A 27,705-nucleotide genomic window follows, 5' to 3' on the forward strand; every position below is an offset into this window, starting at 1 on the left:
GAGAAAATGCCAGAGGTGGCTGACTGTTCTCAGCAGTCTTTCGACTTGACACGTTCTTGATGCAAGAGAGTGTATGAGGGTTTCCAAAAGGGTCTGGTCTTTAAATATTGGGTGTATCTTATTTTACAGAAAATACCTGCTCTGTATTGGTGCCAGGTTCATCCAGGCTTCCAACCTTTATCCTAAAAATCAGGCAGAATTTTATTCTAGATGTCTTTTACACAATCATTTCCAAGTTAGGCCATCATCACCTTTCTCTCCCTGAATCTTTATTATCTTCCCCTGACTTTACAGCCCAGGTAATACCAGCCCCCTCCCACCTGCTATGCCTTGCCTCTACCTAGTGGTTTCCCCTTGACTCTACCGCATTGTCCCTGGGAGTACTTAATACACAGAAACACAGGTTGCATCATTCCCACCAATCTTCCCCTTACAAGAATTTCCTCCCCCTTTCTGCCTGACTTCCAGTAGGATAAAATAGTAGAAGATTTTTACAGAAACTTTTGCTTTTATTGCCTCACATCCTCTTGCTGGACTGTTAATTGCACATTACAGCAGAATATTCAAAAGGAGGAATAGCATCCTCATACCTTTAGCCTCAGTTCTAGACTCCTTGTTACCAACATGTGAAACAGGCGTCTGGATACACTATGTCTGTGCCCCTGAACCATGTTCACTCTAGCATGACATCTCCCATTTGGCTTCTTTCTGGACCTGAGCAAATTTACCAAAGCAAATCCTTTGTGTAGTCACGTATGAGGCAGTAGGGGAATTTCAGAATTAGTCTGATAGGGTTTTTTTGTTGACTGGTGCATTCTGGAGTGCACAGAATTCGACGCTAACCTTTCAAAGGAAAACAAATAGCTTGCATTTAATTCTAAATCTATCTCCTGCCCCAAAACACAAAGTAAATAGTCATGGAGTTGTAACAAAGGAGTTGTCTCCTGGCTGATTAGAAATGTAGATTAATGACAATATGGAAAGAAGTGCAGTGATTTATGACAGTGTGGAAAGAAGTGCAGTGATAGCATTCAAGTTACTAGAGAAAGGGTCTTGCATCACCGGAAGATTGTAAGCCTTTCTCCATCCATAACACACTAGTTGATTACTGGAAGTAACACTATTTTAAGACATTATTTACCCTCCTAGGCAGGGTTGATGTGTTTCTGGAGATGTGCGTGTTTCTGTGTATGTCATTGGTAGTTTCGAACTGGTAGTGAAAAGTAAATTTAAAGCCAAATACTGCAATCTTGTCTTCAACCTTCCATGAGAAAATTTCCTGTGACTGTGATGTAACATGAGTAAAAGGAACAGGGGAAAAAAAACAAAACTGAGAATGTGATATTGACGTAGTATTCACTGGAGGGAAAAAAAGTGTGATTTTTCAGGTGCTTCCTATACAGAAATGAAGGTGATGGAGCAATGGAACCAGTCTACACAGGTCTGATGGTCACTGATACGTCTTTATTTAAGATTTCAAATAGCTGTAGATGGCTTGCCCTGGGCTTGTGGAAGTGTATCCTGTTCCTGAAGCAAAGGATTGGGTAACCTAATTGGTTTGTTCCATTCCTAATTTCTCTGGCTAGCAGATCAGTTTTGTAATCAAAGTGAGGTGATTGAATGCATTTGAATTATTGATGTTAGTATTAGGTGTCAGATAAATCACTGCTATCTATCCTGGGGAGTAGTTTATTTTCCTGTACTGTGTATAGGTCCTCAAAAAGCTTGCCTTTGATCTGAGGGAGAAAAGATTGCTCCTTTGCAGCAATCAAAAATTGTCTCTGAAGCCATAAACCTCTCCACTGCAGTTTTTAGAATGAGGCATGGCAAAACATGTCATCTGTGCTTTTTCTTCTTCTAAGAATAGTCTGATTGAATTCTTTATATGCTTGGTTACATGCCACAAGTCAAGGGGAAAAACAATATGCATTGTTCTTATTTATATGACCATCACAGTAATGATACAACTACTTGAGGCAAAGATCTCATTGGACTAGACTACACAAATTCAGAATTTTCCAAAGTTATTATTCAGTAATTTCAGAACAGTTTAAAATGGCAATGAAAACATCTTTTTCTTTTTCTTGGACATAGGCATTTTGTGTATGTTTGGCAAGCAGATCTTGGTTTGTAATAGTCCTGACAGCACTTATTATGATCTGTGAAGTCAGTAATTTGTGAGCTCCAGTTTTACAGAATAATTTTTATAGCTAGCATCTAACAAGTCACGATGGATTTAATCTTTTCATTGCTTCATGTATTTTTGTGAATCATTCAGTTAATTCATGCAACTATTTTTATTCTTGTGGCACTGACTGGACTCTCTGATATCAATACAGCTATCACTTGAAACGGTTATTAATATGAGAAGTGCTAAAAAATTGGTGTTCTGTAGACATGTTTTTCAGCTCACTGCTTTTTTCAGTGAGATGAATGTGAAAACATGGGCTTACCTAAAAATTTGTACAGCTTATTTGTTACAAATTATGATGCATAATAACACATAGGTTCATTCAGAGGCATAGTACGTATGCACAACTGCCTTTTTCCATGGTTCCTAGATGTTCAACCCAATCATTTACCTTACCTGGAAGGATGTGCAAATAATGGAATTGAATGAAATAGTCCAACACCAGTGTACTGAACATTTGGTTTATGCATCTATCAGGAAAACTTAAGTGTGTAATTTAGTTCCCAAATTCAGAGAACTGAATCCAAAACCACATTTTCAGTCTTTCTGGTCATTTTTGTTAGGTAGAAAGTTTGAAAGTTTTGCTTTTATAATAAAATGAAATGAAAAAAAAAAAAAAAAGAAAAAAAAACAAAAGTAGCATTGAAGTGGTGAATGCCATTCAACTAAAGTCCAGAAAAACAAACTGAAGCTTCCAACTTCTACTTAGTGTTTTCTTTTCCTTTGTTTGTGTGAGTAACAGAAAAAATGTGAGGTAGTACTTTAAACAACCAAATAAGGAATTGTACTGTTTGAGTGGTGGGCCAACTTTTGGACTTGCTGGAGAAACACATAAGTATTAGCAAAGCTTGGCAAAATTACAGAGCTTTTGCATATACAGAGTTTAATCAAGATGAACATTTTTCATAGGCAAATCTCCTTCTCTGTGAAAAATGTACATGGGAAAAATAGAAATGTTTTGTTTCACAGATTCCTGAACAGACACACATTTTTGGGGTACTGTAAGAATGTTTAAAGCAGCTAATTCCTAAATGATTTATTTTATTTCATAGAAGCTTTCAGTATTTCAACTTCTGTTCCATATCAAGAAAAAAGTAAACATCAAAACAGCTACTCGGGATGAAAAGTCTGTTTCATCAGGTGAAGTTCTTACTTTATTGAAGTAAACCCAGCTGTTCTTGAGAAAAGCATGTGGTTCTGAAACTCCCTGAACCCACTCTTACTGTCTCTTTTTGCCTACAACCTCCACTGTGTCCAACCAGAGCAATACCTTACTGACAGCCCACAATCCTGGGCAGTTAACCAACCCCCAAGGCACTCCCTACGTCTGATCTCAGGGGTCGTACATCTCTTTTATTAATATGCCTATCAGAATGAAGGAAATAACTAGGTGACAGAGCTGCAGAATTTGCTACTCAAAACAGGTGGAATTCACTATAGACGCAGTAGATGGACTTTAAAGGTCTGTTTGGTTTAGGAGAAGAAAGTTATCAAAGAGGAGAGGCATGAAGGGGAGAGGTAGAGAAGCTGTCCCCATATTGCCTGGTGCTTTGTGCTAGCTGGTGTGTTTGTGGTTCACCTGGATGATTAGGGATCTCCATTTCTCTTGGTATTAAAAAGACACAAACCTGGTGCACTGGCTCCCCTTCCATTTAGAGGTGGAGCTGGAGACTCCCTGGAGTTGACTGGAGACAAGGAAAAGGACAATGCAAGCAGGGACAGTGGCAGGCTTAGACCACGTGCAATTCCATGTGGCTGTTCATACCTCAGGCAGGACAGCCTTCAACACGGTGGTTTGCACTGGTAAAAGAGCCTGGAGATCTTTTCAGAAATGCAGCTTGTCACACCTTTATTTTGTTTTTATCTCAGCTAAAGGAGATGGGAAGATGTGAAGCTGTAATGCAAAGTGTTGTTCTTACATTTTTATCCATATATCAGATGTATGGAGCAATGTTCCAGCCCCTTCTGTTCCCCTTTTCTTAAAAATTTACTCCCCCTCTTTTCCTGTTTTTCTGCCCATTCAAAGAGTCTTTTTTATTCATCATTAATACCCAGAACTTGAATTGTTTGATTTTTACACTTTCCTCTGGGAAAAACTACCTATTAGAATCTTGTCCTTGCTTTTCTTCCGTAGAACTAACTGTTTGCCAATATATTACTGTTAATTTTCCTTTAGTGTATGCCATTTAATGTAACGGTGTATTTTAAGGGAAGCAGCACCCAAATGTATGTTCCTAATCATGGGTAACTCTTGTATGATTTTCCTTTAGAATTCACAAGTGTGTTATTTGACATGTTAATTATTACATTTGTATATGACTAAGGATATAAATATCTCCTCATTTTTCACCCTCCCTCACTTAAAATTTTGTTTGAGAACATCAGTACATTTTGCATGTGAAAAGCCCTGGATTAAATGCCACCCACAAATGATTTTCTGCATGTTTTATTTTGCCAGAAGAGGTTGTCAGACATTGGGGGAAAACAATGTAATATTGGCTGACCTAAGACTTCAATTAACTAACAAGGAAGTGTACAAAAACTGTCATATTAACTTTGCACATCATTTTACTGGGGCAGAAACCCTTTGTCACACGGCACTTATTTCTTGCTTTGCTTACCTCAAGGCACAAAGCACAAACAGGAAAGAAATGTATTCCTTATTTCTGATGCAAATAGTATTCTGCAAATGTTAAATATGCAGAAGAGGTTTCCTGTCTATCAGTCAGTCCTGTTTCAGCCCAGTACAACCCAAGCATGTGGTATTTGACTTGTGTGTTTAGGTTAGCATTGTTTTGAATGGAACCCTTGGATCTGAGGGTAGCATCTGGTTTTAGCCCTGCAAGAAGCCAGTGGACTGCTTTCACATTGTCTTTTACCAAAATGGTTGAAGACATTATGGATAGTGTTTACATGTATTTTGATAGTGATTCTAAATCCACATGCATTTCAAGTTTGTAAAGGACTGCTGTTCACTTCCCTTTCTATTACTATCAATTTTACCCTCAACTTCCTCAGTCCAGTCCTTAAGGAAGGTTTCCCTTCAGTCAACTGCTTCCTGAACCATAATTTTATAAATATATAATTTCCCCCAAATTTTGCCCTTCCTTTTACTATTTACTTTTAACTGATCCTCTAACAAAATCTCATTTCTTCTCTTCCTTCAGCCTTCATTTTCCGTTGAAATACAATGGCTCTCAGAGCCTCTCTTTTCTTCCTTAAAACTTTTCCACCCATTCATTTATTTTATTGCAAGTCATCAAACAAATGCCTTCCTCCACATGCTGATACTTCCTGCTGGAACCTCTGTTCCTGCTCTGGTCACTTTTCCATGTTTATAACATCCTTCCTATTAGCTGCCTTCCTTTTTGCTTTGTCTACTCCAGTCTGTTAACATTCATTGTCAAAATCATCTTCTTGTCCATCCCTTTAGCCATATTACACTTCAGTGGAATTTTTTGATAGCCTTTTCTCTTTTTCTCAATCACGTTCAAGCTGCATTTTGCTCCCTGCCAAAGCCTCTGACACTGTTCCTGGTTTTAATTGAGCAAATAAATAGTAATGTTAAAAAAGAACTGGAGGCCTCCTTGGTGCAGTGCTTCTCCATTGGGATCTATGTGTCCAAGGGAAAAATAATCAGTGCAGCTAAGAGAATTCTGGGAGTTTCTTTGGAAAGTGCCAAGTCAAGCTGTGGCCACAGGCTCTTCCTGCAGAGGTGGCATAGCCCAGGGTTCTGTTACAACAGAGTGCAGCAATTAGTGGTCCATTTCCACTGAACACAATTTACAAAATGCTCACATCCAATAGTAGGAGGAGCCAGGAATCTTTTGCAGGGATCTGAACTTTTTCATATCAGCTTCTTCAGATGTAGTCACTCCTCAGACCCCTTTCTTGCTTTTTCTCAGCCTCCCTTTCACACCTCGTTTCATGGTGCTCTCCAGTCTTTTGCTCATGGCCCTGGGGCTGTTATTCCTCCCTTCTTACAATAAAGTAATGAATCCTCTATTCCCTCTCTCATAGTCTTGGATTAACAACAGTCTCAGCCCATCAGCTCCCAGGAACCATGTGTGATTTCAGTCTGGTTTCCCACACCTGTGATTCATTAGTCAAGGGAAAATAAAAAGCTGAAAAAAAAATCAAGAACTTCTCTGAAATGTAAAACAATTGTGGGCCTCACTTCATATTCAGACTTTTCTTTCTTCACCACTCGACCTTCTGGATCTCAGGATCCAGTGCAAGGTCAGGCTCCTTCAGGTTCTCTTCCCTCTTTTCCTCACCAGATGGCAGGCAATTTATTATTTGGGTCCCGAGGCTCTGAACAAGGTTTCACATTGAAGAGATCTATTACTACAGCATTTAAGCTTTCAGACACCTGCTATAGGCCTTTCCTTGTGTGGAACTCCTGTCACATCTCCTACCTCTCAGCTCCATTGTGACATCTGCTAGGTGTGTTCATTTTTTCATGCTAGGTATTCTTGCAAAATGATAGTCGCTGCTAAACTGGATAATCATATTGATACTGATACCACATGGCAACAGACTGCTTAGCTTGATGAAACCCACCGCAGTGTTTCAAGTCTCTTCTCTGCAGACTGAAAGATTTCTTGGTTGATACTGGAAAAATATAACCACAAGCAATAAAGTTAAAAAAAAAAAAAAAGAAAAAAGAAAGCCAAAACCCCAGCAACACAAACTTTTTTTGCAATGGGTTTTAAATTCTGCAGAAAATGAAGAGATAAAATGTGTCAGAGCTTATACCTGCTAAATCCTCTGACAGCTGCTTTCTCATCCTGCTGCCTGAAAATGAATCAACTTAATTATTCCTGTGGCTATGTACATCCAGACGGCTTAGAGTTGCTTCTTTATCGCCAGCTACAGTAACCGTCCTTGTGTTCTGGAATAGTTAAGAAGATTGAAAACTGTGGGGTTTTTGTAATTCCAGAGTACACAGACAGTAATAGAAGAAATGGTCTGGAATTTTGGAGTCTCTCATCAATGGTTAGATTGTGCCAGGACTGAGTTTAAATTTGCTTGTGTAGGATGGCATGTTTGGATTAATATTCTAAAGTAATATGGAGTGGAAGCTTGGTACAGGCTGTCACTGAGAGACTAGAGTAGTGAATTCACAGACTGCAATATGTGGAGATGGCGGGGGGGAAACAGCATTAAATTATCTGGAAAGGACCTTGAAGTCTCTCAGGATGACTCTTCTGAGTACTCTGAAAATATAACCATTGATCTAGTTAAGACAATTTATCCTTTGGAACAGTCTAAAAAATTGCCTTGAATTACCTGGTGCACACATTAAACATGTAAAGTTTTCATTAAAGGAGTTGACAGGTGGCTTGTAAACTGAAGTCATTTCCTTTCCCTTCAGAATTAGATTTTCTTTATGGCCTCCTTTGTCAGTAAATGCTGTTCATTAAGAATGATTTGGCCATTTCATTCTTCAACCTTATTTTTGCCTGCTCTGTGAATTTAACTGAAGGAAGTCCCTTTGTGACCAAAATGATCAAACTGGATCTCAACCACCAGATGATGTTTTCTCCTTAATTTTTTACCCTATATAAATCAAGCTGTTTCTTTTGGGGAACATTTAGATAGGAAGGAAACTAGGTATGAATTCTTGACAACCAGTTTGCAAAGAGATGTCTTTCCTCCAGTTTTCTGCTTGTTGATTTTTGAATGGTCATGTGGAAAAGCTAGTGAATGAAGCCTTAAAACTTCTCACATCTCAGATGCTTCAAGTCTGGTTGTAGAGGGGGGGTGTCTGGATATAGCTGCTCTTTTATCATATGCTGCAATGAGGTAGGGGAATCATGTCTTGCAGTACTTACTAATGTTGAGCCAAATTAGGAGAGCACTGAGCTGAGCACATCATTGTAACGTGGGCTCAGAATTTATACCTAAGTCTTGTTTGTGCAGAAGAACGGTGGACTGTCAAGATTAATGGCAATCAGTCAGCATAACATACTGACACACACAACCCTCTGAGTTAGTCATGAAGCAGAAATCAGTGTAACGTGTGCCCCAAGATACTAGAGGTGCAACTTAGTGGCTTCTGTGATGGTCTCTGGATGTGTTCTTGCTGCTGTGAGAGGGTCGTTATATGTGAAAGGACATGCTTATTCAAGAGAAACACTGATACCGTGGGGAAATTATGAGAAGGGTTCATCTGTCTGGTGCTCCACAGATGGGTTATCCTGAACGTCCAGACCTTCAGACTGTTCTGGGGGAAGTTTCTGCGAAGATTGATGCTGTGAGTTCATAGAAAGAGTGTATCTGGTGAGTGGAAGGCTCAGACTTAAATTTCCAGAAGCTTGCAGGCCATGGTAGGTGTCTGAGATGGCAGCCTGTCCTCTCCAGTCAGTGCCAAGGATAAACTTTGCATTGGTATGGGGTAAGTAGAGTAGAGAGGTTTGTGCCTTCCGTAGTTACAAACAAGCCACTGAAATGTGGTCAGTGGGAAGGTTGCTGTAGAGTTTGGCGCTGATAAACTCCTCTTTCTGACATTGACAGCTTCTCTCTTTTTATTTTGTCCCCTTATAGAGCCCAAGTGTTCAGACCTCTGCTCCATCCTGAGAGGAAGAGACTTTATTTGCATGGGCAAAAGTTGTCATGGCAAGAGGGGGAAGGAAGAATAAAAGAGGGGGTAAATGTTGGAAAGGCAAAGTAGTCAGAATGTGATGTGACAGAGATGAGGTCAAATAAGCTAAACACAAAGCTAGACTAAAACAGCTTAACGAAAAATACATAATTTAATGTTATGGTGATACTGACTGTAGAAATGTAAGACACATTAGATGGATACAAAATATGGGGAATAAGATCCTGTGATTAAATGAAAAAAAAGTATTCTTTTTTTTCCTACTGTTTTTCTCTTCATGTGTTCAGTGAATTTACCTGACTTAGTCGTAATGCAGAACTCGGGATTCTCTTACCATACAAGAGGTCGTCAGATAAAAAGCACATGATTTAAAGCAAATGTGCCCTCCAAAACACTCATTTCTAAGTAAGAGTAACAAGCATAATGTAATTAAAACAACTGTCTGCAGGGTTTATGTACAATCACATTGCGTAGAGACTACCTTTAATTTCATTGTAAGGTCAGGCACATAGGGAGGAAGGGTTGATGCTGTCTCAGACAGCAGTAATCAACGGCTGGCAACTCAGCTTTGGAAATTAAACAGATTAAAAGTTCTTGGCAGTGATTCCCAAATGCTCAGGAGACTCAATGCAATCAGCAGCTTTGACATTTTGGCCAGCTAGTTAAATAGTGTTGGCTATAAACATTACGAGGCAAGTGATCACCCCCTTATGTGCTAGGCCTGGGGCATACGCTTCCCGCCTTCTGTCTCGGGAGCCTCTAAACCAATGAGCTCTTTGATGATATCCTGTGAATAACTTTCCAGATCATAGTGAAGAAGAGGAATTTGCATTGTTTGCGTGTTAACCACAACAGTGAGTACCAGAGAAGGGAGACAAGGGTTCATACAGGATTTTGCAACTAAGCATAAATGACAGCTCCCTAAGTCTACTGAATCTGAACCTCCTTTGCATTGTTTAGCCAAGAATAAGTGCTGCTTCATATGGACGGTTCAGAGATCAGACTGAAAAGAAAATCCGCATACATGCAACTCTCTAAAATACAGTATTTATTTGTTTGTCCATTTATTTTATGGGAAAAACTACTCATAGAGGCAGTTTCCCCAGTGCAAGTGCCTGAATTTAGGAAACTAAATCTATATGTAAACAACAAAAAAACAGATCTGTACAGATATTTGCATGAATGCAGGAAACTGGAATTGCATGCATGCATAAGCAATTGCAGGACTACATTTGCTTGCAAGTCCAGTTTAGTGCTGAAAAATTAAGGTGATATGGTAGTGATAGTTAATATAGCAGTGCAGTATGGTTCATTTAGCAGTTACACTATACCTGTTTGTTTGCAATTGCAGTAATTTGTTGTAATGGCCAGAGAATTTGATCCCATGAGCGGCAATGGGGCTTACATGTTTGAATTAAGCTACCTGGTTTTGCATACTTCTTTTGCATGTTACCGCAGAAATGATGACTGCAGGCTGGCTCTAAAACCTCCTGTAACAAAGTAGTCTGGCACAACTTCTCAGCGGGCCTGAGAAAGCAGAAGTGAAGCCAGCGGCTGAAAGTCATGTTCTCTGTGAGGGTGAGAAGTTAAGCCCAGTTCGTTGGGAGCCTGGACAGTAACATTAGGATGTACCAATAGCTGAAGACATTTTCAGTGGGCAAGGTTAGTTTCCGGTCTCTCCCCTCTTCTCCATTCCTGGTAGTTAATAATAATTAGTCCTAATTAATAATATATAAATATATAAAATATAAATTAAAATTAATTAGCAGCAATAAATAGTCATTGTCAAGAAGGCAGAAGGAGGAAGACAGAAGATATTTTTAAACATCCAACTTGTCAGTGGGATTGTCTACTTCATTTTTTCCCACTATTCCTTGGAGGACATTTCCTTCATTACATTTCCTAATCCTGTTTAGGTATTAAACCAAGACCCAGTGAAATCAGCAGGAGTTTGCCACTTGCCTTGTTGGGCATGATCCATTGACCTTCAGGTGTTACAGTTGTTTGACCTTCTAGTTTGTCATTTCCAAGGTGTGACAGCACGTTTCTTATTTGGATTGGTGCAGTCTAATGAGCACGCTCTGAATGCAGTCAGGGAGGCGTTAATCCGTCTAAGCCGTCGGATGGCAGTCAGGAGTTCATCTTTCAGATGGGGAAGTAGCCAATTCCCACTGGCAGACCAGCTAAGTAACTCTTCAGAGGGATTTAGCCGCACATGGTCACCATCTAAAACCAAATACGTCTGTATATGAAATGAAGAGTATGCAAGTGTAGAGTACAGAATTCAAAGTTGCTTTTTACCATCAATCTGAGTTTTAGAAGACTTCTTCAAATACATAGCAACGTACCTATTAGATTTGTAGGAGTGGATGGAGTGGAGCTCAGCTTTGCTGGCCCAGGTTTGCAAGATGTACCAAGAGTAGGATCTTAACTGCAAGGATGCATTCAAAGCAAGGCCCCAGCCAAGTGAACGTAGGTAGGCTGCCTCGTCCAGGGGGTTGGAAATGTGGCAAAGGCATTTGCTGCCCACCTGAGCCAACACCCTCGAGAGAAGCATCTTGCTTCTCTTGAAGTAGATCTCTGGGATGGATGTAGTCCCTGTAGTAAGGAAGGAGATTATCTTCAGTTCTTTAATTGCTTAGTTTCACCTGCTGGACACAGCTAAAATGAGTGCTTAATTCACATCTGAGAATGAAGTTACATCTCAGGAAGCAAAAATAGAAAACATAGTGCAGAAAATGAGTTAGAAGGCTGAGGCAACACATGTGAAGCAATGAAATATTCATGTGAAAAGAGAAATTTTCAGAATGATTAGGGAACCTCTGGGGGGCTGAGCTTCTGTTTTAAGATACATGGTGAAGGTGAAAGAATAAAGGAAAACTAACAGTGCAGAAAACGCTTTTGACCTCTGTTTGTGTAGCCGTTAATTTCTGTCACACCTGCTTTGATACCAGGGGGGTGTTACCATCTCCTACTCTTTTTTAGCTCTTGGATTTGGGTGGGATGGGCCTTTCTAAGTCCAATAAACTGTTTTTTCAGCCAGCTTAAGCACAGCATCAGATAAATATTTCAAAGTGTGTGATTTGCACCAGCACAGAGGAAATGAGTGTGGAGAGACAGACAGTAGTCTGTGATATATATTTATTTGAACTAGGGCCAAGCAATTCCCCTTAGTTAACTGTGTCTCAGCAGTTTTTTCCTGATAAAATAATTAATATGCAGATAGCTGTTGCCCAGCTATCCTTTGCTCTCATTTTTTGGTTTGCATACTTTATGGCATTGCTTCAAAAACAATCTGGTAATATCCTTGGCAAATTGATCTCTCTCCCCTGACTAATGGTCTCTTTTAGAAAGTTCTTTTTCCTTCACTGTGTATGGCCATAATGTGCCTGCAGTGTAAGGCTCTTACAGAATCACAGCATGGTTGAGGTTGGCAGGGACCTCTGAGGGTCATCTGGTCCAGCCCCCCTGCTCAAGCAGGGCCTCCTAGAGCCAGCTGCCCAGGACCACGTCCAGATGGCTTTTGAGTGTCTCCAAGGATGGAGGCTCCACAACCTCCCTGGTCACCCTCACAGTGAAAAACCGTTTTCTGATGTTCAGAGGGAACCTCCTGTGTTTCAGTGTGTGTTTCAGTGTGTGCCCATCACCTCTGGGCATAAGGAATAAGGGAAGTAACAGGCCACAGTTCGCAGCTTTGTGCCACTGCCTTCTGGTCAGGAGAGCAGCTCCAAGACCCAGCAGGAGAGCTGTAAGACCTGAAAAACTCTCTGCTGTCTCCCTTGTGAGCAGTTAGATGGGCCCCTGTAGCTTGTGCACTTCACCTGGATTGAGCTGGCAGAAGTCAGGATGTGCATCTGCGCTCTCAGTCTGCTCCTTAGGACTTCACAGCTTTTTTTGCTGTTACGAGTCTGGTGGTATATGTGTGCCTGTCCCCGACATGATGGGAGCCTCATCTTGGCTCAGAATGTGGAAGAGTCACTCTACGGCTGCCATGGGCACAAAAACTGTGGACAGAGCGGGACTTAAAATCCTGTAACCAGCAATTGTAATTTAGCTGTCTAGGGAGACAGCAAAGCAATAAATGACACCCTCCCCACCAATGCCCCCCAAAAATAATTTTCTTATTACAGAGCAGATGAGCTTTTGCTGTAAGCTGTGATGCCCTGTCAGAAGTTGGCTTATTATCTGGTTATGCTACTGAAAAATTGTCGTGAGACCACATAGTACTAATCATCTTCTATACCTACAAACCTTACTGTGACCCACAATAAGATTTGAAACAAAAACGCAGAAGGTGTTAACACAGGTTTTCCTTTTCTTTCCTTGTCAACCGCAGGTAATGCAGGTAGTGAAAGAACAGATAATGAGAGCGCTCACTACCAAGCCTAGCTCTCTGGATCAGTTCAAGAGCAAACTTCAGAATCTCAGTTACACAGAAATACTGAAAATACGCCAGTCTGAAAGAATGAACCAGGAAGATTTCCAGTCTCGTCCGATTCTGTAAGTACTGTCTTCTCTCCCCACTCGTTTTTGCATGGAAGGATTAACAAATGTGAATGACATTTGTCAGCTTTTCTGTGGCAACCCAAGGAGGAAAGCTGTCCAGGGAGCCACGCTCAAAAGCAGTAGTGCGGCATCTGCTTGAAATGCATTATGTTTTCTTCTGCTGGGAATCATAACTTTTTCTTTGAGTTCAGTTGAACCAAATTCAGCAAATCCCTACAGGGTCTCACATGGCTTATTTGTATGAAACAATGCTTTGACATTTCCTAGATTTGCATGATTGTGAGTCTGGTTTTGGTGCTGGTAGTGGCTTTTTAAAAAAGAAAAAAAAACAACCACAACTTTGTCTTCTGTCCAAGGGCCTTTAAAAATTCCAGACGTTACTTCCCTGAGTGAGACAGGGAGAAGCCCGGAAGAGGAGGAGCCAATACACACCGGCTCTATGAAAGAGTGGTGTCGTGTATGACTCTTTATGGCATTATCTGTGGTGTTAATGACAAGCAGTTACTTACACGTAAATTATAACATTCTGGTGGCTAGCCAATGGGATTCTTATTTCCTTGTTGTATACTGCAAAGTATCAAATGCTAATATCGCCACCATAGCTCCTTCCTGTTTCTCAGAATACCTTTTGTTCTGTTACGTGAAAAATGGAGGCCATACTTGGCTCTGGACCATATCTGGACTTGTGGCTGAACTGATGGCACAGGACAGATGCAGACTCCATGGTGCACAAATGATGTGCTGAGAATAGCAGGAACCTTCTGAGATCAGCAGAGAAATGGTGAGGACTCCAGAAGCATCAGCTGAAATGTCATGGAATCCTGATCCCGTTTCAAGTGGAACAGCTCGTGATTTTCCAAGTCTCCTTTTCAAAGCAAATGTATAGAGAAGGGTTTGGACCAGAGCATTTCAGGATTCAGAGGGAGGATGTTCATTTTGATTTGTTTCTAAAGGATACAAATACCTAAGTACAAGCTCTGGGGACACATTCTTCCAGGGGCAGCAGGGCAACAGCGGAAGCATAAGTTAAGTAGAAGTACACACTTAAATTTTGATCATACCAATGTGGATCAAAGGGGGAATGCTTCTTTTATATTTTCAGTATATTAGAAGGTAGGACCTAATGCCCAATTAGAACTGATGTCACTCATAGTAATGCATCAATTAAAAAACTGCAAATGGTTCCAGTCAGTTTTGCATCATTACACTGCTCAGAAATCCCCTGCCAATCCCCTGCAATGTTTAGTGGTTCAAAGCCGCTCAGTACTGCTAAGCTTGTCACCAAAGCTGCTCGTTTTCCCTGCTTTCCCTATGAGTCAACTGTTGAAGTATGATCCAGGCCAACTATTTATATTCTCTTGCACTATCACCTAGTCTGATGAAGCTTGCCAGTGCCCTCTGCAAGCTCTTTATTTCCAGTCTCACTCTGGCTAGTTGCTGCCACAGTGCGGAGTCTTCTTCCCCATCACGGAATGAGTGAAACAGCCAACACAAATAGTTAAAAGCAACTGAAGTGTTACCAGAGTCTAATTTCAGATTCAGGACAAAGGCTAAGTCTAAAGGCTATAAAGGCTAAGTAAATCGATAAGGTGTTTAAGCAATCACAACTGCATTTGCAGAGATTTAACTCTATGCATTTGCATTTTGATTGCACCCATGATCACTTATTCTTGACTGTGAAAAGAAACAGTTCTTTCATTTTCCCCTTTGATTCGATTCCCTGTACTGAACTCTCTCAAATTGCATAGATGGCACAATTGATAGAAGTACAGAATCATGGCCTCATTGTAGGGAAAGAGACTGTGAATGAAGAGAGCAATCGTGGCTGTGCTGTGTATTTTAAAGCCTTGCAGATACGCTAAAAGAAATTGCGCGCAACGGTGAATGTAAAGTCGGCAGGCCTTGTTTAATTCTGCATGAGAATATGGCAATCAGATGATGTTTTTTCCTGCCTTGAACGTGATAGAAGTCTTTCTTCTGCTGTTCATTCTACAAAGCACTGAAGTTTTAAGTTTTTAAGCTGCTGGATGAGAGAAGCTTCAGTTAAATTGGAATTGAATGTAAGCTGGAAAGTTTTGCCTTAGATCCTCGTAACTACAACAACCTTGTTTAGCACAGATTGTTTCTTTTATACGAGCATTGTTGTATCACATGAGATTAAGTTTTTTCAATTTCAGAACAGAATCCTTTTAAGATTCTAGGATCATTATTGATCATCCAAACTGCCATTCCACAACAAAATTATAAAGTATCACTGGTTCATTTTGAATAGCTGTAGAAGAAGGTGTCTAGGAATCCTGTGGGCCTGTGGAGGACCAGAGGTCCCCTTGACACATTAAATGGCAACAGAGGTGGGTTAATACTGGATAAAGATCTGAAGTCCAAGTGGAGGCTTGCTGTTTAAAGGAGAGTTGATGTCAGCTAGGGAGCCATTGCTAAGTAACATCTGTGTGAAAATCTGCAACATACAGGGAAATAGAGGGAAGGATGTGAATGCTTTTTGGCTTTTTATCTTACAGAGTTCTCTGCAGTGTTAGAAAGAGTCACTAACGCCTGCTCTGAATGTGCAAAGTGATTAGGAGAGGGCATAGCTACAAGCCAGAAAGATAGAAGGTCAAAACACATGAAAGCAGTTCTGGGATAACTCTTCTGTTGTGTTGTAAGGATTTAAATGTCTGTAATATGCCCCATCCTGGAAGAAAAACAGCTACCAAGAAAGAGTCTTAACTATAAGCTGGAAAGGTAAAAGCTTGGGACAGATATAAGTGGTGCTGAAGAAAAACTAATACAATTTGAATAATTTAAAAAGAATTTCTAATCATTTCAGGTTTGCCGAATTCAGGTCTGTTATTTTAAAAGCAAGTAACTGATGTCAGTATGGCCTATAGTGCCGAGAGCAGTGGGATCAGAAAATTAGCAATCATATATATTACTGTGTGGTTCCCTCAACCCTTCTGTCTTACCAGCCCACTAACTTTTGCCATTCTTACATGACAGGAACACAGTAGGGAACTAATAGCAATTTTTAAAGCTGCTGCCTCCTTAGACTTTCTGAGTTTGTTCTCTCTCTCTTTGCAGGGCACGAACTGTTAAGCCAATGTCATCTGAAGGACAATAAATAAAATTGTCACAAAACATGTTTGCATTTATGTTCTTCCTTTAGCTCATTGTTCCTGTTTGATTTTAAAATTAGTCAGGAGGACCTATTTCTTATACAGAGATTTTTTTTTCCTAAGCCTTCTGTCTTTAGACACTGACCCTTAGGAACTGAACTCCCTTGCCTTCAGATGGCTTTCTGAAGGAAATATAAAGATTTAAAGCAGCACATCTTTTGTTTAACTGTGTGCCGAGGTTTGATTTTTCTGCTCCATTTCTCTCACCTTGAAGTGGTGGAACTGAAACCATGACAGTGAGGAGCACTACGTGGCAGGACCACCTTGCAAAAATGTATCTGGAGTCATGGTATCTGAAAAATAGCTGAAAACCATACAAGTCAGAGTAACCATGTGTTGGCATGAGCTGCTGAGGACAGTAAGTGCGGGTGACCATGGCAAAGGATGGGATGGACTTACAGGGTGTCACTAAAGTCCAAAGTCAGTGAAGACTGTCTCTCTGTGGAGTAATGAGTTGTCTCCACAAGCTCTGTGTGTTCAAGTTTGGGGACTGTAAACCAGAAGAGAGTACTACCTCTGAGCTTCACGGTTGTGAGAGCAAATATATGCATGTGTGTAGAGGGACTCCAGCACATCAGCAAAGAGGCGGAAGGTGTCCCTTCTTTCCTACCTCCCTTCCTCCTGTGCAAAGTCTGCCTTAGACAGCGAAGCCCTTCAGAGAGGATTACCTGTTTATTTTTGGATTGGTTAAAAATCCTTCTCTTCCTCTGGTTTCTAAAGGGCAGATGGGGCTTTAGAGGACGGAAGAGGGAATGCTGTAAGCGAACAGTCAGATGTTAAAGTGCTGGGTGATGCATTCATTTTTGTTTTTTAAGTAGTGTCTTACAACTATGATATTATGATATCTTTGACACCTATTTAATTATAACCATCCAATTTCTGAATTAAACTACCTACATATCAGACTACCTAAATATCAAACTTGTTTATACCGATCTTGAATGTTTGAAATCAGGCCAACTGGAGATTTAGTCTGCAGCCTGGACTGCTGAGTAATCCACACTGTATTTTAACACTGTTCTCAGCCCCTCCTCCCAGCTTTTACCTGAGGAATGGGGAAGCTCATCAGCTCAGTAAAAGGCAAGACATTTATTCAAGCACAAAATCCTTCTAATCAGAGGATTTAACCATTCAGCATATTCATATCTTAGTTCCCAATGAGAAAACAACAGTACTTGAAAATTTTCCTAAAGGACTAATAATATATTTCTAAAAGGTGGCCTCTTTCTATAGTTACAATGCTTTCTTGATTTTTGACCAGCTAGATTTTCACAGCTTGTAAATATGCAGTGGGTTATGCATCAAGAACCCAAACAATTTTGTTAATACCTGTGAGAAAGATGGCAGTTTTGTTTAAAGGCCTGATCTTTCTAGAGAGGATTTCCGGTGATTTCAGTGGGGGTCTGGCAGATCAAAGGTATAGGAACCAAATGAATGTGGAAATCAGCAGAGACTGGGTTCCCTAAGTTTTCAAGAGGAGAGAAATTTTTGTTGTCTCTATGGGATACCACAGCTTTGCTTCCTTTTGATGACTATTGCTGGAACATACTGCCAGACAGAATGATTTTTGGTATTACCTAATTTGCACAGCAATGCAAAATTATGGTTCTGACACACTTCATATTTTATAAATCCTCTACACATTCAGTTATTTTTTAATCTTACTAGGCTTGCTGTCGAGTTGATGTTTAAACCTGTCTTTTATGTATTCTTAATGAACCTAGGTGAGGTTATAACTGATGAATTCAGACATCTGTGAATCCATGTGATGGTGTATGAAATCAAACTTCACATGCTATGTTCATACGTTTTCTGCCTAGTTCTTGACATGTTGAACTCTTATCAAAGTAGGATGTAGAAAATGAATTTTCTGAAGGATATATAATATTATTTCTAAATGTGCTGCAGGTTTCTGCACTCCTGGGCAAAGGTGAAGTTTGATCCTTGAGCAATCCCTAGTCATGGGTTAGTCTTCCACAAAATTCTGGTAACAGTGGATGAATTGAATGGCGTGGAATTAAGAGCAAGCATAGAGCACTGGTCATTATTTTAGCTCATTGGCATTGTTCACTGGTTTTCATCGTTGTTTCAAAATGTGTTTTAGCCTTCTTGTGTTGTCCTAAATAATAGTGCTAGTAAAGTATACCAGCAGATGATTGTGCAACAAAAGGTGACAGACCCTCAAATAAGCTTCACAGTGCTCCTATGATGAAAGAGCATTATTTGCTGCAGAAAAACCTTGTTGATGCATTATAGCAAGCATTATTTTTAGATGAGTAAAGTAAGAAACAAATAAGTGACTTGCCTGAGTCATACACTGATGTCGTAGCAGGGAGATGTCTACAACAGAGATATCCTGACTCCCATTCTTTGTTATAAGAAAAAGGGCTTTTTACTGGAGCAGACTATATTCTGACCTGGGCCTGCTGTGACTGTTGTCCCCTTCAAACTCCTTGCAGAAACGTCTTGTGAGATTCTGTCTCAGAGGAAAGAGGATGGTCTTTGATTGAATTTGACAAGTCCCTACTTTCTCTCTTCCCAAGGGAACTAAAAGAGAAGATTCAGCCTGAGATCTTAGAACTGATCAAGCAGCAACGACTCAATCGACTTGTGGAGGGCACCTGCTTTAGGAAACTCAACAGTCGACGTCGACAAGGTACAGCTCAGACTGCCTAGTCTGGCTTTTTATTGTCACTTTTGTCTAAAAGTTGAGATGAGGAATACTACTTTTACTGGCAAGATCCTTGGTTGTAGTGCTGTCTTGACTGCTTTTACCAGGGGCCATCTGAAAGCATCTCCTAGTTACAGTTGTTGTAGGATTTCCTGTGTTTCCCTGGAACTGCTTTTGGCTTCATCACACGGATCACGTGGAACAAGTTTGACAAAAATCTCAAGCAGCAGTCTTGCACTCTGACCTGAGTATTTTGACTTCTGTCTGGGTGTCCAGGCTTCTTGTTCACCTCAAAACAAAATCTCTACCTCTGCAGGAATAGCACATGAAACTTGGTGTAGCCAGAATTTTAATATCTCAGACTTGGACCACCTTATATTACCATATACATTAAATATATTATGGTGTTTAAATATACTTTTTAAAAGCACTTAGATCAGTAATTTGTGTACCTTCAGATGAACACTTGATTGACATGAGAAGATTATTTTCCCAATCCTATGAGTCATTGCTCAGCATTACGTTTACAGCTCATTTTATACAGTCAAACTCTCTACGGTTCTTTTCCCCTCAGAGAGGCACGCTTCTTTCTCTGGACAAAATAACAGGACCATAGTGTAAATTCAGCAGATTAATTACAAGTTGTATCCAAAAATTTCCCTTTAAAACCCTCATTTTGTGAGGATGCAGATTGCCGTTTGTTTTCTGCTGTAGATACAATATAAGTTAGAAAGTTACAAAAGCTAAGAGTAAGAACTGACAAAGATCTATATTTGAGACCTTCAGATCAATTGGGGAAAACTGCTTTCTTCACAGAGATGAGTATTCCTGCAATGCCTCCTTCCTTAGAAACAAGGAGGCAATTTTCCTTAATGTACGGAGGTTATTTTGGAAAATTTCAAAGCCTTTATAAAAGGGTTGAGTTGCAGAAAAATGTGTTGCAGCTTTATATCCTGTCAAGCCTACAGACATCTATGAAGCCCACTGCACAGAGTTTAGGGGAAGAGCATTAATATTCCACTGTGACTTTCTGTACAGATTTCATAGGGAAGCATGATACATGTTTTCCCTTCAGCAGCATATTCACAGAGTGAAAGTAGCTGAAGTCATGCATAGTTTGTTTGGCTATCAGTAGTGAGGGTTGTTTATTTTATTCCTCTCAGAACCTTAATCCGAATGACTGAAATTCTAGGGAAGGAGCAGGGTTTGTGGCAAACATTCTTCTTTTGGCAGATCTCCAAGAGGAAGAGAGACTTTATTTTATCTTAAACTGTTGTTAGTTCATGATTTATAGGATCAAAAGCTTTAAGGGATATAAACTGGTTCAAATTATATGAGTGGAGTTGAAGTTAAAAAAAATATTTAAAAAAATAATCAACCTAATCTTCTGGTCCACAGTTGAGAAGGTTTCTATGTATCATGCCTTGGGAGTGAATTGTATAGGCCACCAGATTAATTGCTTTGAAGTCATATTTATAAAGGGCAAAAAAAGTTCACAATTCTTTGGAAACAAATAAAACGTGCGACCATGCCTCAAAGAACTTGACCTTCTCTAAAATACATTGGTTTTTGTCAGATACAGGCCCATTTAGAAGGGCATGTTTCCATATCCCCTGAAGAGTTGTGTGTGCTTTACCTTAGACTCCCTGTATTCCCTGAAACAGAAGTGTCAATTATACCCTGGGAGGGAGGGAGAAGACACAACCGTTGCAGAAGATAATGATGCATGAGGCCACCAGGACTAAACTCAGTAAGCTCTAACGCTGTGCAATCTAATGAAGAAGCAAAGCATGGTTTGTAAACACAAGTATGTTTGGTGTATAAGCCATTCAATTGGGATCCTTTTTTTAGGTAGGTACAGTGCCTGGCACAGTCCAAATAGTAAATAGTGGCAGCTGGCACAAAGCAGAAGCAGCTGTCTTGAAATCAGCCTTTATCCTTCAGGGTCTCCTGTACCCCAGGCAGAGCAGGCTGTAAGAGCAGGGCTGTCATGACTTCAAGAGCTAGGAGATGAAGTAAAGTGAATGGTGGACCAGAGGTTTAGCAAGTGGTACTAAACATTGGGACAGTCAAGCTTTCAGACAATTCCTGTGAATGTCCTGATAAAAATATTACAAGTCCCGAATCCTGAGTGTGTCTTCTGTTAGCCTTACCCCACCTCCCCATTTCCTCTCCCCCAACCCACCTCTGTGTACATGTGCCCTGTGCTACCTGGAGGTTCAGGACCCTCATCACCTGCCTGCTGCTCCAACTGAATTCACTTGCCACGGAGCATTACCAAGACCCTCGAAGGGCTGTGGTCCATCCAGGTTGATATGGACCTGAAACAGGAATGAGTAGTGCTGTGAGGCATCACGATTTGCCTGTTTTGTGGCAACCTACTTGTAAGAGTAGTAAGATCAGGTAGGAGTTTTACTTTAGTATGTATACTGCCTGTTTTACCTTTCCTATGATTCTTTTTTTCCCTTGAGACAATCCTGGAAAAAATGTCACAAATCTGCAGATTGTACAAGAAGAACCTGAAAGTGCCCTATACAGGAGAAGCTGAAAGCATTAAATTGCCCATGTGAAAAATAATTAACAGGCATTATTTCCCAATAAAGACTGCAGAGCAAACTTCTGTTAAGACTGTTGTTTGAACATGTGGTAGGACACACATGGTTAGTCACAGTAAGTTGAAAAAAATTACTTAAAAAAAAAATGAGCAGGGAGTTTACAGAGCCTCTTACAGCCCTTTGAGAAGAGGTGAAATACATGCATACATACTTGGCATTGGAAAGCCTCTAATCCAACAGGTGATTCATTAGGGGAGATGCTGAAGATAAAGCTGTGAGGTGTCTGTAGTCAGATGTCTGCCTTTTGTGTTTTGGCACAGGATTATCCTATCAGCAGGATCTCTCTGTAGCCAAAATTCAGAAATATCATTGTTGTCCCAGCAGGATCCTTAGCACTTTCAAAGAATATATGGCCTTTCCCTTGCAAGGTTTCATAGGAGAACTGCAGCACTAAATCCTGTTTTTATTAAGCTTTCCTAATCAGTTGGAAATGAAACAGCAAATCCCCACTTTGTTCCTTGACCGTGGACATCAGCTGGCAGATAGACCTCTTCAGCTTTCTCCTTCCTTAGTTAATTCTGAAAAGAAAGGGGAGAAGACTGAAGTGAAAGCCTGCAAAGCACTTTACAACCCCAAAAGTTATTATTTCCAGTAGAGCTAAGTAGCAGATAAAGGCATTTTATTGAGGATAATAGATACTTCTGATGCTGTCATCCAGTACATTTGTAGTTTATGTTTCTGGGTGCACTCTTGGAAATAAATTCCTTTTTTAGCTTTATAAAGATTATAGAGAAATTGTGTGTTATTGAAGTGGGTTTGCAGCCAAAGATGAGGTTTCTTGAACAGTAATTTTTGGAAGGGAAGGAAAGCCTGGTGATACACACCATTAAATTAAAAACACAAGGCACCCTGGAAGTAACCTGGAAAGAGACAGCTTAAATTAAAACAAAAAATCAAGTGAAGACAGGTTTTCCATCTCTTGCTAGGATAACTAACTCAAACTCCTGAACAAGAATCCACACTTTGTCTTTCTTCTGCCAAGCCTCTTTGCTTTGCTACTCCATCCCACTCTCTGTAGTCCCATAAAAAATATTATTCTGTGAGTGCGTGACTTACTGAGAGAAACTGGTTAACCAAATATGCCTCCAGCATTGCCACAGGTCAATTATTTGCCAGTCATTTGCAAGTCTTGCTGGCTTTCATCTAGGCAGTTAAGACCAGTTAGAATGAAAATGTGTCACTACAGTTGTATTAGAAAAAGGCAACACAATGAAAGAAAAAGGGTGAGTCCACGTATGTATATCTAAAATCTACACAAATACATATGTTTTCACTGATCTATTTAAAAGTGTGTTGCTGTTGCTAAATCCATGAGGAAGATTTTCTTTGAACAAAAAACTGCTTTAGTGATCTGGAATATATCTTGGGATAAAATGTATACTCTCAGACTTTTGTCCGTGCATATCTGAACTATTTTCTCCCCAGATTCTAACTGTAGAGCACTTCTGTAGTAACCACAGCACTTCTTTACCTAGGATAGCATTGTGAAGGGCATATGAGTCATTGGCCATTAAAGCACTTGGAAACACACTATGTGAATGGCCAAGCACTGCGTAGCCCATCAGCAAAATGTTCTGTGCCTTACTGTTTGGTTACAGTTTTGAATATTACTCTCCTAACCAAATTGTAGCTGATTTTGTTATTTGGGATTTTTTTACTTTTTAACCTCATCTATAATCTTGAACAATGTGCCACAATATATTAAACCCACTGGCTGCCCTAGCAATTATCTGAAAATCACAACAATTTGTTTGAAACCTTTTCAGGTTAAAAACCAGAATGATTAATTCTGTATCCCAGAGAAGAATTGCACCTTAATTTGATTGCATCAGTGGTCAGTGAGCTAAAAGACATAAGGACTCACTGGAAAGTGTAAGTGATGTAGTGTCCAAAAATTGCTATGAAATCACAAGCCCGCATCATCTCTAAAGACTGTGGTTAGCGACAGCCGTCCCTAAGCTGAGGAGGAGTTTTAGAGAGCAGGTGTAGTAACACTGGATACAAAATGAGAGTTGTAGCTCATAGAAGGGACTTAGGCTTTGGGGCGAATTCATAAGACTGGGCCTATGTATTGGTTTTTTGCCCACATTCTCCACCAAAAAGACTGTGATGGGTTGACCCTGGCTGGACGCCAGGTGCCCACCAACGCCGTTCTATCACTCCCCCATCCTTAGCTGGACAGGGGAGAGAAAAAATATAACAAAAAGCTTGTGGGTTGAGATAAGGACAGGAGAGATCATTCACCAATTACCGTCACGGGCAAAACAGACTCAGTTTGGGGAAAATTAACTCAATTTATTACAAATCAACCAGAGTAAGGTAATGAGAAATAAAACCAAATCTCAAAACACCTTCCCTCCACCCCTCCCTTCTTCCCGGGCACAACTTCATTCCCAGATTCTATACCAAGCCCCCCCAGCGGCACAGGGGGATGGGGTTTATGGTCATCACACGTTATTTTCTGCCGCTTCAACCCTCCTCAGGGTGAGGGCTCATCACACTCTTCCCCTGCTCCAGCATGGGGTCCCACCCACGGGGTCAGTCCTCCATGAACTTCTCCAACGTGGGCCATTCCCACGGGCTGCAGTTCTTCACAAACTGCTCCAGCGTGGTCCTTTCCACGGCGTGCAGTCCTTCAGGAGCACACTGCTCCAGCGTGGGTCCCCCACAGGGTCACAAGTCCTGCCAGAAAACCTGCTCCGTGGGCTCCTCTCTCCACAGATCCGCAGGTCTTGCCAGGAGCCTGCTCCAGCGCAGGGTTCCCACGGGGTCACAGTCTCCTTCGGGAACCCACCTGCTCCGGCATGGGGTCCTCCATGGGCTGCAGGTGGATATCTGCTCCACCGTGGACCTCCCTGGGCTGCAGGGGGACAGCCTGCCTCACCAGGGTCTTCACCACGGGCTGCAGGGGAATCTTCACTCCGGTGCCTGGAGCATCTCCTCCCCCTCCTTCTTCACTGACCTTGGTGTCTGCAGGGTTGTTTCTCTTACCTGTTCTCACTCCTCTCTCCAGTGGCTGTTTTCCTCTGTCCCAACTTTTTTTCCTTCTTAAAAATGTTATCACAGAGGCGTTACCACCATCGCTGATTGGCTCAGCCTTGGCCAGCGGCGGGTCCGTCTTAGAGCCGGCTGGTATGGGCTCGCTCTCAAACACAGGGGAAGCTTCCAGCAGCTTCTTACAGAAGCCACCCCTGTAACCCCCCCACTACCAAAACCTTGCCACACAAAACCAATACAGCCTAAAACCAAAACAAACTCCATTCCTTCCTGAAATGACAGTTGCCCCACTCCAGCTGTGCGCATACACACGGACAGATCTGCTAGCTGTGCAGTACAGAGTCTATTGAGAAATGCCTGCCCCATCTTTAAAGCCTCTTGTGGCACTTAAACTCTGCGGACTTGGGTTTAAGAGCTCTGGAGGGTTTGGACAGTAGTTTTTCTTTGTTTTATAAGCACTACTTTCTAATCATTGTAGAAAAGAGCTTTTTCTTCTGTGTATTTTTTTATCAATTTAGGGCTGAAAGTAAATGCTGGCCACTTCCCATGTGCCATTGTGTAATTAAAATTTCTTCACCCTTTTTGTCAGTGGACGCAGCTTCATATAATTTTTATTTTGACTGCAGCATTATTTTATGCATTACTTTTCTAATAAAATTGTGTTCAGCACCTGCACTGTGGTAAAATAACATGCCTCCTGTTTAAAATTGTTCCCCTCCAAGGCACTGAGATCTCACGTAAGTGGGATATTGTCTGATAAACTTGTAACATCATGTGCAGCTGAAAAAAATCACCCCAGCTGGTAAGGCAGAAGTGGTTGTGGAAGCAAGGGTTACTCCCCATCACTCATGTCCTGATGGCCCTCCTTAGCCTGGCTGGTGCAGTCATTTAGTGGCTGCAGCTGAGAGAACCTCATTAGTTCCATTTGTAGGTTTCATTTAAGGGTTTTCCTCTTGACGGCAAGGCTGTGGCACAATGGCAGTTATTAGTGAGCCCACAGGAGAATTGTGCCGGACATGCTTCCAGATACTGTCTATGGCTATTAGTTCTTTCATTAACCTTGGATTATGGGGAATTGCTGTAAAAGGCTCCACAAGCCTTCAGAGCTAGGGTTTCTCCCCATAAAACCACTCCTTCCTAAAAATGAAGTAAGATGTTTTCACTGAGGGGTTTTTCCCTCTCTTATTGTTGGAGCAGGGCATTGTAACAGGACCAGGGTTACCAAAACACTATAACCCCTAGGAGGCTGAAGAGCCAAACTTTTTCAAACCCTTGCTAACACCACCAGCCCCATTTGTGCTAAATTGAAAGGAATTTGTGGTATTGTTTTTTTCAGTTACACCATCTTCCTGGCTAGGTCATTGAGAAGGTAGCGAGACCATGTTGGCTTTTCATAGAAAGAATTATTTTTTTAATTTTAGAGCTGGAAAGGTATATTCCTTTGTATAGCCTAATAAACAATGAGGTTGCAGTTAAAGCTAGTCATGAAAGCCTCCTGCTACAGTTACTAGAGGCTTTTCTTTAGGTGGGCAAGGCGCATGATGGTCTACCATCAGATTTAACAGGGTATATTTTTTAAGCACCAGGTTTTGATATGGTTCTGGTAGAGTTCCCTGTAAAAGGTACAAATCTAGAAAAGTTTCACATGCATCCTTCTGAAACGCACAAACTGTCCAAAGAGTTGACTGTGTGTGTGCTGTTCAGGTGAGAGTCTACTGAATGAGGGTTCCTGCTTGCTCTAGTTTCAAATCCCTACAAAAGCTTTGCAACTGAGTTTTTCCTCTTGACCCTGTGCTGTGCAACATTGTATGTACTGCTTACAGTCCAAGGATGCTTATATTTCAGCAGCTCGTTTTGTATGCATCACAAAATCATAACCTCAGGCTCTCTACCATAAATCTTTAAGTATTGCGCTTGCCTGTGAAGTAGATAACCAGAATCTCTCCCATTTCCGTTTTGAGCCTTTGCCAGTGGTTTGCAAGGTCTTTCGAAACCTTTCTGTAGAAGGGTCTGCACACTCAAAGTGGTTTGAAGTGTGTGGGTTTTTTCCCCAAAAACATTTTTACCCACCATGACAAAGAAATTTAAAAGGGCATGCGGAAGCCCACTTTTGCCATTCAGAGCTGAATTGCCTTTCTCTGTGTTTTATTGCATTTTGTTTTAAATGGCTGGCCGAGGGACCGGAGAGTGTCCTTTAGAAAGGAGTTGGGTCCATGAAGCCAGTATTTTACTAACAGAGCCAAGAAGTCCTTCCTTTGCTAACATCCCAAACGAGCTCACATATGCTGACTCTGGTGGTTTTACAGCTCCTCCGACGTTTTATCCGAACTGTGGCTCCATTCACTCCCAGAGATTGCAGCACTGCGGGGCTGTGTCAATGCTAGCATTTCCTCTGAATTGTCCCTTAGGCTGATGCTTGGCATAGCATCAGCGCTGCCAGCAACAAGAGAAGCACAGAGCCAGAGAAGCTGTCCGTCACCCCTGCCCCACCCCCTGGCACTTTAACACCTAGCCTTGCTCTGAGCTTTTGGAGATTGGTAGCTTGGATGTAACAAGATTGTATTTTTGACAGCTTAACATTATGTGATCTATTTATTAAATAGAAAGTGCTCTGACAAGAAAGGCTAACCTTGTTCTTGCCATTTCAGAAGGGGAATTGGCAAGCACCACCCTTGCACGCTAGGCAGTGTGGTGGCCAGACTTTGCAAAGCTGATGTTCTTTGTGGGAGCAGATTTTAAGAAAAAATGTTAAGGGGAATTATATCCTACAAAGCAGGAGTTGGCAGGAGATGTAAATATACATCTCCTAGGAAGGGCTAGAATGTAAACTGGAGTGTGACTTGGGTGGTCACACATATATTTGTGACCATGCAAAGCACTGAGTTATCTGCAGGACAAGGGAGTTAACGTCTGCTTTTTAAATCTTTGCATGTTTGTTATGTCCA

General features: G+C 41.0%; 1 protein-coding gene across 4 annotated transcripts in view; it reads left to right on the plus strand.

Annotated features, from left to right (window-relative positions):
* The window catches only part of ELMO1 (engulfment and cell motility 1), a 322,964-nt gene that overhangs the window by 279,507 nt on the left and 15,752 nt on the right, over positions 1-27,705 (plus strand). For all 4 annotated transcript variants that reach the window (XM_075056741.1, XM_075056732.1, XM_075056760.1 and 1 more), the window contains 2 exons: positions 13,135-13,298; positions 19,021-19,133. In XM_075056741.1, coding sequence (XP_074912842.1) covers positions 13,135-13,298; positions 19,021-19,133 — 277 coding nt within the window. The remainder of the gene's footprint in view (positions 1-13,134; positions 13,299-19,020; positions 19,134-27,705) is intronic.

The sequence above is a fragment of the Buteo buteo genome, chromosome 2, assembly GCF_964188355.1.
Source record: "Buteo buteo chromosome 2, bButBut1.hap1.1, whole genome shotgun sequence".
NCBI lineage: Eukaryota > Metazoa > Chordata > Aves > Accipitriformes > Accipitridae > Buteo > Buteo buteo.